The sequence below is a fragment of the Heloderma suspectum genome, chromosome 4 (assembly GCF_057233095.1).
Source record: "Heloderma suspectum isolate Gila_16-S chromosome 4, 16-S_ref, whole genome shotgun sequence".
NCBI lineage: Eukaryota > Metazoa > Chordata > Lepidosauria > Squamata > Helodermatidae > Heloderma > Heloderma suspectum.
Genome location: NC_139461.1, coordinates 12,046,923 through 12,062,881, shown reverse-complemented (window position 1 = coordinate 12,062,881; position 15,959 = coordinate 12,046,923). Strand labels below are relative to the sequence as shown.

General features: G+C 41.1%; 1 protein-coding gene across 2 annotated transcripts in view; it reads right to left on the bottom strand.

Annotated features, from left to right (window-relative positions):
* The window catches only part of SLC45A4 (solute carrier family 45 member 4), a 121,448-nt gene that overhangs the window by 55,907 nt on the left and 49,582 nt on the right, over nucleotides 1-15,959 (bottom strand). Inside the window, exons 2-3 of one of the 2 annotated variants that reach the window (XM_084848647.1) lie at nucleotides 14,163-14,292; nucleotides 5,411-6,072 (exon numbers count right to left, since the gene is read on the bottom strand). In XM_084848647.1, coding sequence (XP_084704773.1) covers nucleotides 5,411-5,651 — 241 coding nt within the window. In that variant the 5' untranslated portion in view covers nucleotides 5,652-6,072; nucleotides 14,163-14,292. The remainder of the gene's footprint in view (nucleotides 1-5,410; nucleotides 6,073-14,162; nucleotides 14,293-15,959) is intronic. The other variant, XM_084848646.1, reaches the window with a different exon arrangement.

Here is a 15,959-nt window from a genome sequence, read left to right as displayed (position 1 = left end):
CTTGCCATCAGAGGCCTCAGCAGAATCATCCCCTTATTACACACTCAGCTTCTCATTCCAGTTTTCCTGGGTCATGGCTCACACAAGGGAACTGGCTGTTGAATTGTCTTAAGAACACAGGGGGAGAGCAATGATATTGTTATTTATTATCCATCCAGTACCGATGTACATGGTGCCTTACAGAGTTTAGTTGGTAAAACTAGACAGGCCTGTCTCCAACAGTCTAAAAATATAGGGCCTTTGCTACTGTTCACATGGCGCAGGGGGAGGCACAGAGCCAGCGTGGTGTAGTGGTAAGAATGTTGGACTGGGAGCCGGGAGATCCGGGTTCTAGTCCCCACTCGGCCATGGAAGCTCACTGGCTGACTTTGGGCCAGTCACAGACTCTCAGCCCATCCAACCCTACTATTCTATGATACCTCACAGGGTTGTTGTTGTGAGGATAAAATGGAGAGGAGGAGGATAATGTAAGCTGCCTTGGGTTCCTTGCAAGGGGAAAAAAGGAGGGATATAAATGCAATCAATCAAGCATTGCCAGTAAAAAAAAAGCACCAGGAGAAGATTACGTTCCAGCCAAAGTATTCAAATATAACATCAAATGGTGGCTGCGTATTTTGGCCAAATTGTTTGACCGTATTAATCTAACTGGCAACCACCTAAAGGGCTGGAACACATCTATAGTAATTCCAATCTTTAAAAAGTGAATCGTAAGCTTCCCTCAAACGATAGGCCAATTAATCTTATAGATATTGCAGCCAAATTATATGCAAGGCATCTGCTGAACAAACTGGAAGATTGGGTTACTATGAATAATATTCTTATAGAAGAACAAGCTGGGTTCCGAGCCGGTTATTCAACAATGGATCATTGTTTTGTATTAGACCATTTGGTTAATAAGTATGTAACCCAATGAAAGTTAAAGGTGTATGTCGTATTTGTTGATTTCCAAGCAGCTTTTGACTCTTTCAATAGGAACAGGTTATGGGCTAAACTTGCAGAGTTAAACATGGATAGACACCTCTTGATCTTACTATAATTGTTACGTGAAAACTCAAATATTCAGGTGAGATTTTCCCCTGCTGGACATGTGTCAGACAACACTGCAGTATCTTGAGGTGTTAAACAGGGATGTGACCTGGCTTCCCTCTAATTTATTTGTAAATGATACAGCTTCTGATTTGAGTGCTGACCCTTTTTTCCTCATAAAAGTAGAAGAAAGGAAACTGTCTTTTCTCCTCCTTGCTAGATGTCCTGATCCTCACCTTGCACACTCAGATTGGTCTGCGTAGATTGCTATCAGCAATGGCTGAATATTCCCCCCAAATCTATTATCTATTAATTATAGGAAAACTAAAGTTATGGTCTTTGGACGTAGATCCCCAGTACATAAGTGGAGAATAAATTCCCTCCCCATTGAGCAAGCACCCTCCTATCGCTATTTGGGTGTTCGTTTTTCATCCTCAGGAGGCTGAGGCACCCATTTTAAGTCTCTGAAATTAAAGATAAACCAGCAGTTAAATGGACTACTGAAATTTTGGCGCACAAGGGGTGGTTATCAAATCTACCCAGTTCTAACCTTGCTGAAATCAAAACTGAAATCAAAACTCTCTCAATATGCATATGGAGGAGCGCTATGGGGTTTAAAAATCCCATGCAACATGGAATTGTTTCAAAACAAACTGTTAAGGACTATTCTTGGTGTATCGAGTACTCCCGCTTCATTTCTATGCTCAGAAACCGGTGTAATGCCAGTTAAAGTTAATATTATTATTAGGGCCTTTAATATTGACTCAATATCTTTTTTCTCACATCCAACCAGATTACCCAAACTGTGTCTTTTACAGCAAATGAGAGCTAATCCATCAAATACAGTATCTTGGTTTCAGAGATTAAGTTCCCAAACTCATTATTATGGCTTCTCTACCCAGTATTTCACTACCTTAATTACAGCCCACAGTAAAGGAGTTTTTAAGGAGAGGGTTTATAGTGTTTCTGTCCAACTGGACCTTTGTGCAGTTTCCAGTAGCAACACAGCACCCTGGTTTGCCAAGACCAAGAATAATTTTGAATGGGAAAGATATTTGATTCTTATTTCTAATCCTTGTCTCAGATCAGTTCTACCATGACTAAGGATGCAGCAGATGAAAACAGTAGTTTTGGAAGGACATTTTAATAAAATGCCTTATGCCTCCAAACTTTGCCCTTGTTGTACTGGCAAAGTGGAGGACCTGCCTCATTATCTGTTCTATTGTTCTCTCTTTTCCCAAATTCGTTCCAAATATTTAGATAGATATTTTGAGAAAAAGTTTATCTGGTCTGACTCAGATAGAATAATTTTTTTGTTTACATGTCATAATAAGACAATTCTCCAGGCACTGGCCAATTTTGCCTTTGCAGCCGAAAACTATAGAGTAATTTTTTTGACTTTACAAATTTATTAAAAACCTGTAACATATGTTTTATCTGATTTTAATCACTTATGTTTTTTGTATGCTTGTTGTACCGATCAGTTGAAATAAGAAAAGCTTTGATTGAAAATGGACTGGACGTAATATACAGTTATTGTGAATACTAGCCACTGATAGTCTTATCCTCCATGAATTCCATAGTTTGTCTATGCTAGGGTTGGGCAATTTGTGATACTCCAGTTGTCGCTGGACTGCAACTTCCATCAGCGCTAGCCAGCATAACCAATGGTGAAGGCTGATGGGAGCTGCAGTCCAACCACATCTGGTGGGCCACAACTGCACTGTGTGAAGCAGTACTTCATTTTATCTGTCTTGAATACCCCACCATTCAGCTTCATTAGATGACCCTAGGTTCTAGTATTATCCACTTTCTTCACATAGTGCATAATTATGTCCGTCTGTGTTATGTCCCCTCTTACATGCCTTTTCTCTCAGCTCAAGAGCCCCAAATGTTGTAACTATTTCTCATAGGGGAGCTGCTTCAGCCCTTTGACCATTCTGGTTGCTCTTTTCTATATCTTTCCCAGGTTTACAGTATTTTTTTGAGGTGTGCCAACCAGTACTAGAACTGTACACAGTATTCCATGTGGTTACTCCATAGATTTATATAAAGGAATTATGTTACTAGCAGTTTTATTATTTTATTTCTTTCTTAATGATCTCCAACATGGAATTTGCCTTTTTCACAGCCATCGCCAATTGGGTTGACATTTTCATTTAATTATCCACCACAATTCCAAGATCCCTTTCATGATCAGACATGGCTAGCTCACACTCCATCAGCACGTATGTTGCATGTTTTTGCCCTAACATGCATCACTTTACATTTGCTTACATTGAACTGCATTGCCATTTTGATGCCCATTCTACCAGTTCTTTTGGATACTTGTGCATGCATAAAATCTCAAGGTCAAACTCCTGTTAAAAGATCACAAGCAGCAGAGTTGGGGGGGAACACCTCTGGACTGAGGCCTTCAAGGGGCTCTCCCTGAGTAGAAGGAACTGGACTAGATGAATCAATGGCCCAACTCTGTGTAAGGTAGCTTCATATATGTTTCATAATTGGGTTTGTTAGAAAGGTTGCTGGGATTGAACCCTTCTGGATTCCCTCCAGAGGAACACTTCACACATTAGAGAAGGCACTTATGTGAAACTAGCAAGAAGATACGCTCCAAGGTGACCTACATGGAGGTTTTATGCCAATTTGTATATAGCAGTGCCTTCCAAAAGGAATTTTGTGATGAATGTCATCCGGAAGATAAGACTACTTGATTCACAGGTCTCATGGCATTTTACGTTGCCAATGCTAGAACACATACACAGAGTTGCATGGCTGGCAGTTCTGATTAAGGTTCCTTCAGAGCAAGGTAATTCAGAGGTTTTTAGACAGGTTTGGGCTGGATTAAGCTCACCAGGATCAAAGACAAGTATTTCAGATTTCCAAGCAGAATTACTACAACTCAACATATCTAGACTATAATTTCACAAGCTAAGCTCCTTAGTTGCAGGTAACACTTCACAAGCTAAGCTCCATCTACCAGTATTCACCTCCATATTTGTTTGATGGCTTTAAATTACAAAGAAAAAGCAACTGGAACTTTAACTTAGCCTGGATAATCCAATTTGAGATCTGCAATTATGGGAAACAAATCTTGCATCTTAAGTCTTTAACACCACTTACTGCTATATATTACACCCCACTTCCATTTTAGGTCCATTTCTTTTTACTGTTACTGTTCTATATGGTAGATTGCACTCTGTAAGCTTAACATTACTAGTCTCCTGCATCAACATCCTTGACACAATTTAAATAAGATAATTTGTTTAGATTTCCCGCCCTATCCTGAGGGTAGGAAACTGAGTAGATCCTTATCATAAGCCTCACTGTGTGAGGTAGGTTAGGCAAGAGATAGCCATTTGCCAAAGGCCACAAAACAAGTTGACCTTTATCTGCTACATGTGAACCAAGTACCACCTACTAGTGCACAGGCTCTAAAGAAAGAGGCTTAGGTTAATTTTGCACACACCCCTTACAGTCTGTTGTTTTACTAGTTAAGAGAGCAAAGGTAGGGAACATCTAAATTAAAATCTACTTCTAAGCATTACTAATATTGCACAAGCAGCAGCTTCACACATTGCCAGCACCTAAAAAGGCATCGATATGCATTTTCCTTTGAGTAATGCGAACTTAGTGAATAGAATTAAATTTGGAGTCAGATGCACTTTGGCCTTGGAGGATCAACTCTATCAACACTTAAAAGCTGACATGTTTTGCTTAAGAACTGGGATTTACAATGACCTAGAAAGAAAGTGAAGTCAGCAAGAATGGCTAAACATTTTGTGATAAAGGGTAGTTCACACAGAAGCCTATGTATCAGTCCCCACGTGTACAGAAACCTGTGGAACCTGGGAGACATGCAGGTAGCTCTCTCTTGATACTTGCTAGAAGCACTTGGAGAGCTTCCTGTCAATCCTCTGAAGAGCACTATTGCTGCCACTACCTGCTTACCCCACCCCTCCACTGCAGCAGTTGCCTTCTTCAGGCAGCAGTGAGAAACAAGCTTTGGCAAATGGAGGATGCAGTGACTTCCTTTCTGCTATCAGAAGAAGCCAGGCATTGCTGAAGTAAGCAAGCGATGGTGGGAATGGGGCTCTCTTCAGATGTCTGTAGCTCTGTAGATGTCAGAGTTCACAGCTGCTGCAAGCAGTTGGGGGCTTTTGTACAAATGGGGCAGGTTCAAAGGCTCCTGGGTAATCTGGCCCTGTGACTTGAATGTTGTTTACTCTTGTATTTCAAACTAAAACCATGTCTATGGTTGTCTGGAAATGCTACTTAGCGGCCAAGTACAATGTATGTATAAGCCATTTTGTCTGAGGTTACATAGTTATCTGTTGAGCAATGCCAATTGTCCACGTTAATGTGAAGTAATGATTTTACTTACCAATTTGTAACAATACTGGTGTCACCAAAGCCGTCTCCATGGCATAACAAAATTCCCGGCCAAACATTACGGCACCATGCATCACCCAGAGACGTACAGGTATCCGGTCTATGGATCCTTCACTTATAGTCTCTTCTTTACTCTCATTCTCATTTTCTGGTTTCTGGAGCTGTACCACAGGTAGCTCTTGAACTTGCATAGATTCTGAGTCAGCATTCTGGGGAGCCATTTTCATTACCATAAAATTATATATATATATATATATATATATATATATATATATAAAATATCTATATAAATAACACTATCATCGCTAAAGATAAGTTATGATGTCTTCTCTTTCTGATGGCGTCGTGTTCCTCGTGCAAGCAATACTTGTAATTCCCCTCGTTACAAATAGATTTAGTCATCAATTTCTTGTGGAGGCTTTGAAACATTCAGAGGAACAAAAAGCTATTTGGTAGGAAATTCAACATACGGCTTGCTGGCTTGCTTTTGTTTACTGTGAACCAGAGTTAAAAATCCATAATTGCCATTCAGTTAATACCAGTTCCATAATTATTATCGAAGAGGTGCTGAAGTTGTTTTGCTTGCTACACAAAGGTGGGAAGGTGACACAAAGAGCTGCTGCACTGGTAATCCCCATCGAGTGGCTGATTAATCTGCAAACAAAGAGACGAAGTCACAAACCACCACAGGTTACTTTGAGATTCCTTAGCCCCCAACCCTCTTCCATTCATTTAAATACAGCCCCTTCAGACTTTTGGATTGTTTCTGTGGAAGAGACCCAGCAGTTTTAGGTAGGGTTGTCAACTTATCAAATACCTTTTTTTTTTTTTTAAAGCAATCAACTGTGTTTCTTTTGATTAATCGCTTTAAGTTCAAATAATGCAATAATATCCTCTGTAAAGTGCTTTGGGGGGGAGGGGGGTTTGAATAAAGTTGACAGTTATGTATGAGCATGCTCAATTTAAAAAACGAAAGCTAGCATGAAATTAACAGAACATAAGAACATAAGAGGCATGCTGGATCAGACCAAGGGTTCATCTAGTCCAGCATTCTGTTCACACAGTGGCCAAGCAGCTGTCGACCAGGGATCCACAAGCAGGGCAACAGCTTGAGTGCAACAGCACCCTTCCACCCATGGTCCCCAGCAATTGGCAGTGGCAGAGGCTCACTGCCCCTGGTACTGGAGGTAGCACACAGCCATCAGGACTAGTAGCCATTCACAGCCTTTTCCTCCAGGAATTTGTCCAACCCCCTTTTAAAGCCATCCAAGTTGGTGGCCATCACTACATCCTGTGGTAGCGAATTCCATAGTTTAACTATGCGCTGTGTGACGAAGTACTTCCTTTTATCTGTCCTGATTCTCCCACCAATCAGCTTCACAAGATGACCCTGGGTTCTAGTATTTTGAGAGAGGGAGAAAAATGTCTCCCTATCCACATTCTCCATACCATGCATAATTTTGTAGACCTCTATCATGTCTTCCTTTACCCTCCTTTTTTCCCAGCTAAACAATCCAGCTGTTGTAACCTCCTCTCAGAGGGGAGATGCTCCATCCCCTTGATCATTTTAGTTGCTCTTTTCTGCACTTTTTCCAGCTCTACAACATCTTTTTTTAGGTGTGGTGACCAGAACTGGACACAGTATTCCAAGTGTTGTTGCACCATAGTTTTGTATACATAGTTTTGTATTCCTTTTCTAATTATTCCTAACATGGGGTTCGCCTTTTTTACAGTGGCCAGACACTGGGTTGACATCTTCATTGAGCTGTCTACCACACAACAGTTACAGGAAGAGATGAAAAACATCCTGGAGATATTTTTGTGCAGAAGTTGTCTGTCTGATGCAGTGGAATAACACAGTTGATCACGTGAGAACATGTAATTAAAAAAAACCCTTTTGTTGTTATTTTAAATTGTTGACACTGGTTCCCGCCCACCCCCATCCTTATCTTCCTGTATTTCAAGTTTTATATAATCAAAAATATTTTACTGTACACGCAAGAGCAAGTGGTACATTGTTTACTAGAATTAAAGCACTTACTGCAATTCATTTTGTGGGGTAGGCGGTACTCTGCCAGTCACTTCTCAATCACATCACAAATGCATTAGTATTTGACCTATTTTTGCCACAACAAACATATTGGCTGCAGATCCTTGGCCCATGTCCACTGCATGATTGGAGACAAGCATTTCTTCATAATTTATGCATTTACTGCTGCAAGTGGTAGACAAGCACCAGTAAATCCATGGTTCCATGTTAAGTGGCTTTTCTTTCTTTGTTGATCTATAATTATAGTAAATGACAATCCCACCTTTCTTTCACTAGGGAACTCAAGGTTGCTTACAGGGGGATCCCGGGTGGTCTCCCATCCAGGTACTGACCTGGCCCAGATCTGCTTAGTTTTAGCAAGGTGGCTGTATCACATGCCCTCACACCATGCCCGTGGGTCTGAGACCATAGAAATCGACAGTGCTATGGTACTTCAATTCTCCTAATCAGGCAAGGTTCAAATTACATCCAAAATACAGTACATGCTAGTTTTAGCAGAGTCAGAGGTGAACAGGTTATATCAGCAGTGATGAGCAGATTTCTACAAGGCACTGATGCAAGTGGAATACACCAAGGTTTCCCAGCAAGGGTAGTTTTGGGAACTCAAATCCACCTGTTCAGTTAACTTGCATCTTTAAGGAGGCCATGGAGGATAAGGCTATTGATGGCTACTAGTCATGGTGGAATCTATTATCTCCAGTATCAGTAATACTGATTATCACTAAAACTAGAAGTGGCACCCAGGATGCCAGGGGCTAGATACTTCAATATTTGGAATGGAAGCTCTACTGTAGAAACTGGCAGATGGTATAGTTGTATCTCCGTGACAGAAATACCAATGCATAATGCTACAGAAATATCTGCAATAGGAAAAGACAGAACTAATTTACGCCTTCTTGGTGTAGAAAGTGTTGACAGATGTCTGTCCAGTAGGAATAAATTCAGCGAACTCCTAAGCTCCAGGAATAGATGAATATAGCAATTTCATCCAACACCAATCCAAATCCCAGGGGAGTGACATAATGCAGCCTAACAAGATTCCAGCCTTTTGCTTTCCTAGCAAAAAGGTTTCCTGCAAGCCTAGCAACACAGCAATGCAGGGAAGTGCTGAAAAGTGATAGGAGAGCCTAAACAGAAATAAATATAAGGGGTAGCTGAAGAGTTCCATTCTATTTAGGCTGAGGACTGTTCAGGGTGAAGACCAATCATACAAAAGAGGAAGATAGTCTATCAATGGCTATTAGTCATGATGTCTATAAGAAACGTGTATGCTCAAAAGCAGTATTCCACTGACTACTAATTGCTGGAGTGGGGGAAGAACAGCAGGAGATACCCATTGCCTTCCTGTCTTGCTTGTGGGGTTCCCAGAGGCATCTAGTTAGACTACTGTGGGACACAGGATGTTGGACTAGATAGACCTTTGTTCTGATCCTGTAGGGCTCTGAGTCCACTGGGATCCTGGTCAAGTTAACTGTTCAGTATTGATTCTAAGCAGAGACCAATATGAGGTCTCTGCCCAGTCCATCAAACCTGTACATCTGAAATTGGCCCAAGATACTACCAACAGAACACTGGACTGTTTCCAGGCACAATTCAAAGCACTGGTTATGACCTATAAAGCCCTTCAGGGCTTGGGACCAGGCTACCAGAAAGACTGCTTTCTCCCATATGAGCCTGCCTGGATCTTAAGATTTTTGGGAGAGGACTTTCTTTTGATACTGCTGCCTTCAGTGGCGATGCGAGAGAGAGCCTTCTCAGTGGCTGCTCCCAGGCTGTGGAACTCCATGCCAAGGGAGGCTAGGTTTGCTCCCTCTCTGCTGTCCTTCCACTGGCAGGACAAGACCTCTTTATTCAAAAAGGCTTTTGGCATGTAAATGGGCCTGTTGGGTTGGATGCCGTTTTTGTTCTGTTACTGCTATATTTTTGTTGTGTTTTAATACATTGCTTTATTATTGTTTTAATTTATGACTGTAGGCTGCCTTGAGGGCCATTTTTCTTGGTAGAATGGTGGGGTACAACTCAAACAAACAAATATACCTAGTGACTGGAGTGGATCTCCACTATGAGAGATTTTGTATGGAAGGGAACATGACTGGAGGAGTAAGGGCTGCTGAACACATGAAGCAGCATGACTGAATTGCCTCCACAGTACTTCAGTGGGCCTTGGAACAATTTCATCTTTCTTTCAGTGCCCCTAGTTAGGTACCAACACCCTTTCCTATATGCCAGTCTGATATTTGCTGCTCTAGCATTTTGCAGTCACCTGAAAAGTTGATACGATTTCAAGTGGAACTGTCTGTTCATATCTGTAGATAAGGGAGGCAATTAATTTTCATGATCTGTCTTGCTACCAGGCAAAGGTTAGTACGTTTAGTCATACCATATGCCAGCTATTGATTACAAGGGCAGATATTTAAGCAAGGCTATCAGTGTTAGGGTCTCTTATAAAGGGGTCACTAACTTTACAAAGGTAGTCTGTATGATCAGTAGAAGGTCCCACAAGACAGTAATCATAAAACAGAAAAAAACAAGGGCCAGCTGTGTCTATATCCCCATGAACTCCTATGACCTGTTCATGCTTTTCTTGATGGCTCTACTCTCTAGTGCCACGGTGTTTCTTGGCATCAAACTGGTCACATTCCTCTCTGCCAGTGCTCTGATGTCATTAAGAGGCCTGCCAGCTTAAGCCTAAGTAACTTAGCACTCAGGAGGCTTTAAGAATCTGAATTCCAACAGCTACAGATAACTTACGTGGAACTGAACCACCCTTGCAAACCTGGAACCAAGCTCATTTCACAGTGAACTGAAATTCTGACATTCAGGTTCATGTGTGCACTTTAACGGTGCATCCTCTAGTTCTCAAGGTTGGGTGTGCCGTTTTAATACTTCTAAATCCTGTCAACTAGCCTTGGTGGGTACCTCAGCCCATGCTGGTCCAAGGAAGACAGATAAGGTACAGATGCAGTTTGCTCCTTGGAACAGTATGAAAGAAAAGATGCCTCCTTTTGCTTTGAGCACTTACTTCACACCAAGCTATGCATCATAGCACGAAGACCAGAAAGAGGCAGCTGCCCTATTACATGGCGTAATACGGACTAGACACCACAGTGTCTGTCTCTTGAAGAAAACTACAAGACAGCAACTACCGCACAGCTTTCCTGCTCTGCAAAATAAGAAGCCAGAGCCATCTCCTGATTAGCCTATTCCTTTTCAGTTAGCACTTTCCTTTTTTATTACCTAGCCCAAAAATGGATAGGAGGGTCTTTCAGTCTATGTGCAACTTTTGTGATCAGTGGAACAGGTGAGGCAATCACCCCGACTACCCCCATGACAAATCAGAATGAAAAGGCTTAGTTTAGTCTGCCACCTTACCACCTCTCTGATCAACCAAAGCTGTTGTATGTTGAAGGTGTCACCTACACGGTATGAGCATCTTTCTCTGAGAATATGTTAAAGACCCACAGATGTATGATGCGCAAAACAAAGGGTAGGATCCAACAGTGCCCTCACCGCCGGTTCCGGGTGAGCGTGTGCCTGGCCCTGCCAGTGGTGGCACATGCGTGGCCCCTACTCCCAGCAGCAGCAATGTAGCGCTTCCAGGGCAAGCCCCCAAATGACTGGAAACACATGTTTCTGGGAGGGGCAGGTCATGACTTCCAGAAACCTGTGTTTCTGGTAATTTGGGGGCTTGCCCCTGAAAGCACTACGTTGCCACTGCTGGCCGTGCTGGCCAACAGTGGTAGGGCACTGCTGGATCCTACCAAAGCATCTTGTAGGACCTTAAAGACTAATACATTTATTCTGGGATAAACGTTCGTGGACTACCGTTCATTTAATCAGATGCATGGAGTATTATAGAGAGTTACAGGGTTTTTTGTTTTTTACACACAGTGTGTGTGTGTGTGAGAGAATTGTATATAATGAGGTCAGAAACAAATCCAATGCAGAAAGTACTGATGGTGTCGATCACATTATTAACAGTAGTCATTTGCATTACAGCTGTTGCTGATAACAAACATCCTGGTACTGGGTGAATTAACACATGTAATATGATAAAAAAATCCATTATCCTGATTCATGTTTCTGTTGATGCAATTAAAAGTATTGATGAATTCCAACTCAGCAGTCTCTCACTCTGATCTCCCTTTGAAGTTCCTTTGTTTCACAACGGCCACTTTAAGATCTGTGATAGAGTGTCCTAGGAGGCTGAAGTGTTCTCCCATTGGTTTCTCAATACTGCCATTTCTGAGGTCAGATTTGCATCCATGTATTTTTTTCCTTAGAGACTGGCCTGGTTGCCCTATGTAGAACGCAGAAGGACTTGCTGACAGAAGATGGCATATATCACATTGGAAGATGAGACAAGATTGATCATGTCTTATTCTCATGGAATATACTGCAGTTATGCCATAATAAATCTGTGAAGTCTTTAAAGGGCCCCAAGGCTCTTTGTTGTTTTCCCTGCAACAGACTAACACAACTACCTCTCTGGAAAACCTTCTAATGCTTATTGTACATTAGAACATTTTGTACTGTTTGTTTTATTTTCAAAGTACCTGCCTGCTTTCCCTTGGTCCCTTTTCCTTAATAAATATTTATCTTTCAATTTGGATTTGAGGTTTTGTTACTGAGTTTCTGACAATTCCAATGGTAAAGGCCTCCTCCCATCTGCCCAGACCACTTGAGTCACTTTACTGGATTTAAAGCCACAGCGAAGTAAAGGAGACGATGGGCTGGAGTTTGACCAGTTGGAGACTGGGAGCTTGGCTGGCAGCTCCCCTTACGTCCAAGGAAAGGTGCCTCACATTGGGAGAAGCACATTCGCTTGCAACTCAGGCTGACTTGGTGTGCGTGGTGATTACCTAAAAAAAGGTGGAGGAATGTTGCCAGGGGCTTGCCTTAAAAGACTGATGCTGGAACTGTTGTTGACACTTTGTCACATATGCCTATAAGGTTTGCAAAGAATACAGAACTTTCTGAGAGATGCTGTCTTTTGTATATAATATTTCAGGCATCATCCATGACAGCAATGTTCTCGTATCACCAGAGCCCTCTTTTATGTCCTTCCTGGCACTGCCAGCTTGTAATGTGAGACTCCTGGCATCACAGCCCATTTTCTTGGTCTGAAAAGAGTGCATGCTGCAAGTTGCTTTTAGTCACATGATGTTAACATGCACAGCATCTCTCCCCCAAGAGCCCTGCTTGGATGCAAAGAGTAATAATTGACCATTAATTCTAGATGTGCACACAGCTGCACAGATGCTACAGGTGCCAGTGTATGTTTATTTTATGTCTTGTGATGGATAGTTCTCGATGTGTTCATAATGATTACTGAAGAAAGTGACTATTTTTTAAAAAAAATAGTCACTTTCTCCCACAAAAAAGCAAAAGCTGTCTTGCCTTGGAGCTGCAAGCCCCAGGCAATTAAGCATGTTGCATAAAAGGAAACTAGGAATCCAGAGAATTAAATAATCAGGTAACTGGTACCAATAGAAAAGATAAAAGCAAGTTCACAATGAATTCTGGGTAAATGGCATAAAAAAATAATGGTCAACGGTATCCAATGAGAAAATGCTGAGTTAAAGCCCTATCACTTGGGCCAAAAAGTTATGAGTAATGAACAGCTATGAGACTGTATTATTCCAGGTCAAAAGTGTACTTAACAATTAGTGAGCAAAAAATATTGTGTAAGGTATACACATCAAAATGCTTGCTATACAGATGAGTACATAATTTTTTCTACGCAAGTTTAATTGGCAAATTTTGCCTAAGGAGTTATCTTCTCAAAGGTATTATTCAAAATTGATCTTATCTAGCCTGAAAGGTGTATGTGTAAGCCTTTTTTTTGTATGTTGTAATTTTTTAGGAATGTTTAATAATAATGAAGTAATTAAGATTGGGAGCCCTAATTTATGGGACAGTAGATAATATTAGCTATGAAGTCATTTCTACACAAAAATATATAAATATGTGCTGATTTTAGAATGCAGGAGCTTCTTATCAAAAGCTCACCAGGCCTAGTTGGATATCTTATTCAATATTGAATGGGGAACTTGGTACTTAGAATGAGATCTCTCCTTTTTAAGGTATTAGGACTAAAAGTCTAAGAACAATAAATGTTTAGGAAATTCTATTTCCTGTTAAGCTATTAAGATCTAAGGATCTTTAGCAAAGCTCTGTTTAACAACAAGAAAGGTTTTGATGTTATTTTATGCAAGTTATATTTTGATGTGGTGTTACAAACATTTCTAACAAAAATGAAAAATGGATCAAAAATTCTTTTGATGAATCAAAAATTCCTAATTCTTGTTAATACAAAACCAAAACTGAATTCACCTCAAACAATTTTTAGTGTACACTTTGTTTGAAGTGTATTGATCAGCTATGGGTAGTTAACTGGCAGCCAAAGGCTTCCTAAATACTGGAACTATAGATTGAGAACACTCAGCAAACAACCAAATCTGTAGCAATCTGTTGGCTTGTTTCTTATTGCATGAGATAGCTGCTCATGGAAGCTGGCAATTAAGGGCTCATTTCATGCAGAGTCGATTACAAAAACAAAGTCATTATCTGTCAGTCGATACTGGCAAGACAGTAAAGGTCCCAAAAAATTCAAACCATGTAATTTTTATTATGCAACTAAGCATTCTGAAACAACATTATTGAAAGCAAGCCTTTGGGTGGCCATTTTTACCTGTCATTCAAGCAGTCTAGGCATTAACACAGCTGGCTTCCCTTCCTCAAGCAGTGCAAATGGAGAGGCACAGTAAAGAGTTTTACACAGGCAACTTCTATAGTGATGAGACCGACAAACCTCAGGGCATCTTAAATGCAAAAGGAGGAAACAATCAGCTTATACAGGGCTCGTAATATCTTAGCAATAAGCCAACAAAACCCCCTCCATCTATTCAAGTAGTTTACGATTTTGCACCTTAGTATTTCCAAAACAGGCTGCCTGTTGCATCTCTGTATGATCCCCCTCCTTCCCGCTCTCTGCTGCAAGAGGATAATCCTGCTCGTTCTTTGCACTGGGTGCAACTGGATAATCAAATTCCTTCCAAGCAGAGATCCAATAGAGTTATCAACTCGGAGGAGCTTCCCTACTGCATCTCTGTATAAGTCACTGCTCTGGGCATGCCATTCCCAGTAAAACAGAATGCCTAGATGAGCAACTCATGCAGAAATATAGGTTGACTGGGTCCTCTGAAGGCAGCTAATTCTTACTCTAAAGTAAACGTTTTGTGTGTACGAGCAGATTATGCCTTTTACTCTAATTCAGAAAATAGTGTGCTGCAACTATTAGAGGTCTGTGAACATTGCAGAAGCATTAATTGAACTCAAATTATAAAGAGGCAGTAAAAATCCCTAGAAGCAAAGTTTGTAAGTGGCAACGTATGTGCTTTGAAGATGGATATTATAATGACTCTTCAAGGCATTTTTTCTTGCAATACTGACTGATCTAATTCCACCGTATTGAGAGAAGGTGACCACTGCCAAAAACAAACAATGTAACAGTAAGGCAAGCAGGTGCGTTTTAACTTTCCATGTAAGCTATGCTGTAAGAGGATAAACACGGTAGGAGTACTGCAGGCAGATAACTATTTCAAATCATCTTTAAGAGACTGATGATATCTAACAAATAACCATCAGTGATACTTTAAAGAACTCAAGGCTTCAAGCCAATTTGTTCAAATTCACGGTCAAATATGCATAAAATTCCATCTTGGCATTACCCCCATGCTACTCAACTGAGGAAAAACAGAAGTTTAACATACAAAAAGCAGGCTCTCATTCTGTATGGAGGGCTTCACACAAATAAGACAGAGTGGCTGTTTTTTTTCCAGCAGTCTGACAGCATTAGCAAATGTGGCCATGGTTGGGCATTTACTGCCCTGTAAATTCCCCCCCATTTTGGCCACCTAATGCGAAGAGAAAACTCCCTGGAAAAGACCCTGATGCTGGGAAAGATTGAAGGCAAAAGGAGAAGGGGACGGCAGAGGATGAGATGGCTAGATAGCATCACCGATGCAATGAATATGAACATGAGCATGCTCCGGGAGAGAGCAGAGGACAGGAAGGCCTGGCGTGCTATGGTTCATGGGGTCACAAAGAGTCGGACGCTATGTAACGACTGAACAACAACAAATCCCCCCCCCCCCCAAGTTGAAAGACACTTCTTTTTAAAGTAAGATCCATTTTCCTTGAGTTGCCCTTACCTCCTTTCCCACACAGCGAACAGGCACTGGTGCGGATCTTCAATCTCTTGCACCGAGCATAGACATAAATGTTGTGATTTGTCTATCACTTTAAATCTTCCAAAACTGTAAGCAAAAATTGCTGCCTTTGCAGTTCAAGTCTGGCCAAAGCAACCATCAAAAAGAGAGGCCGATACAAAATATTCCAGGCAAAAATCCTCTCAGATGTGGCTGAACCTTCCTGCATAGAACTGCCAGTAATTCTTTCCTGTTTTAATTTTCCAATTTGCTAGAAT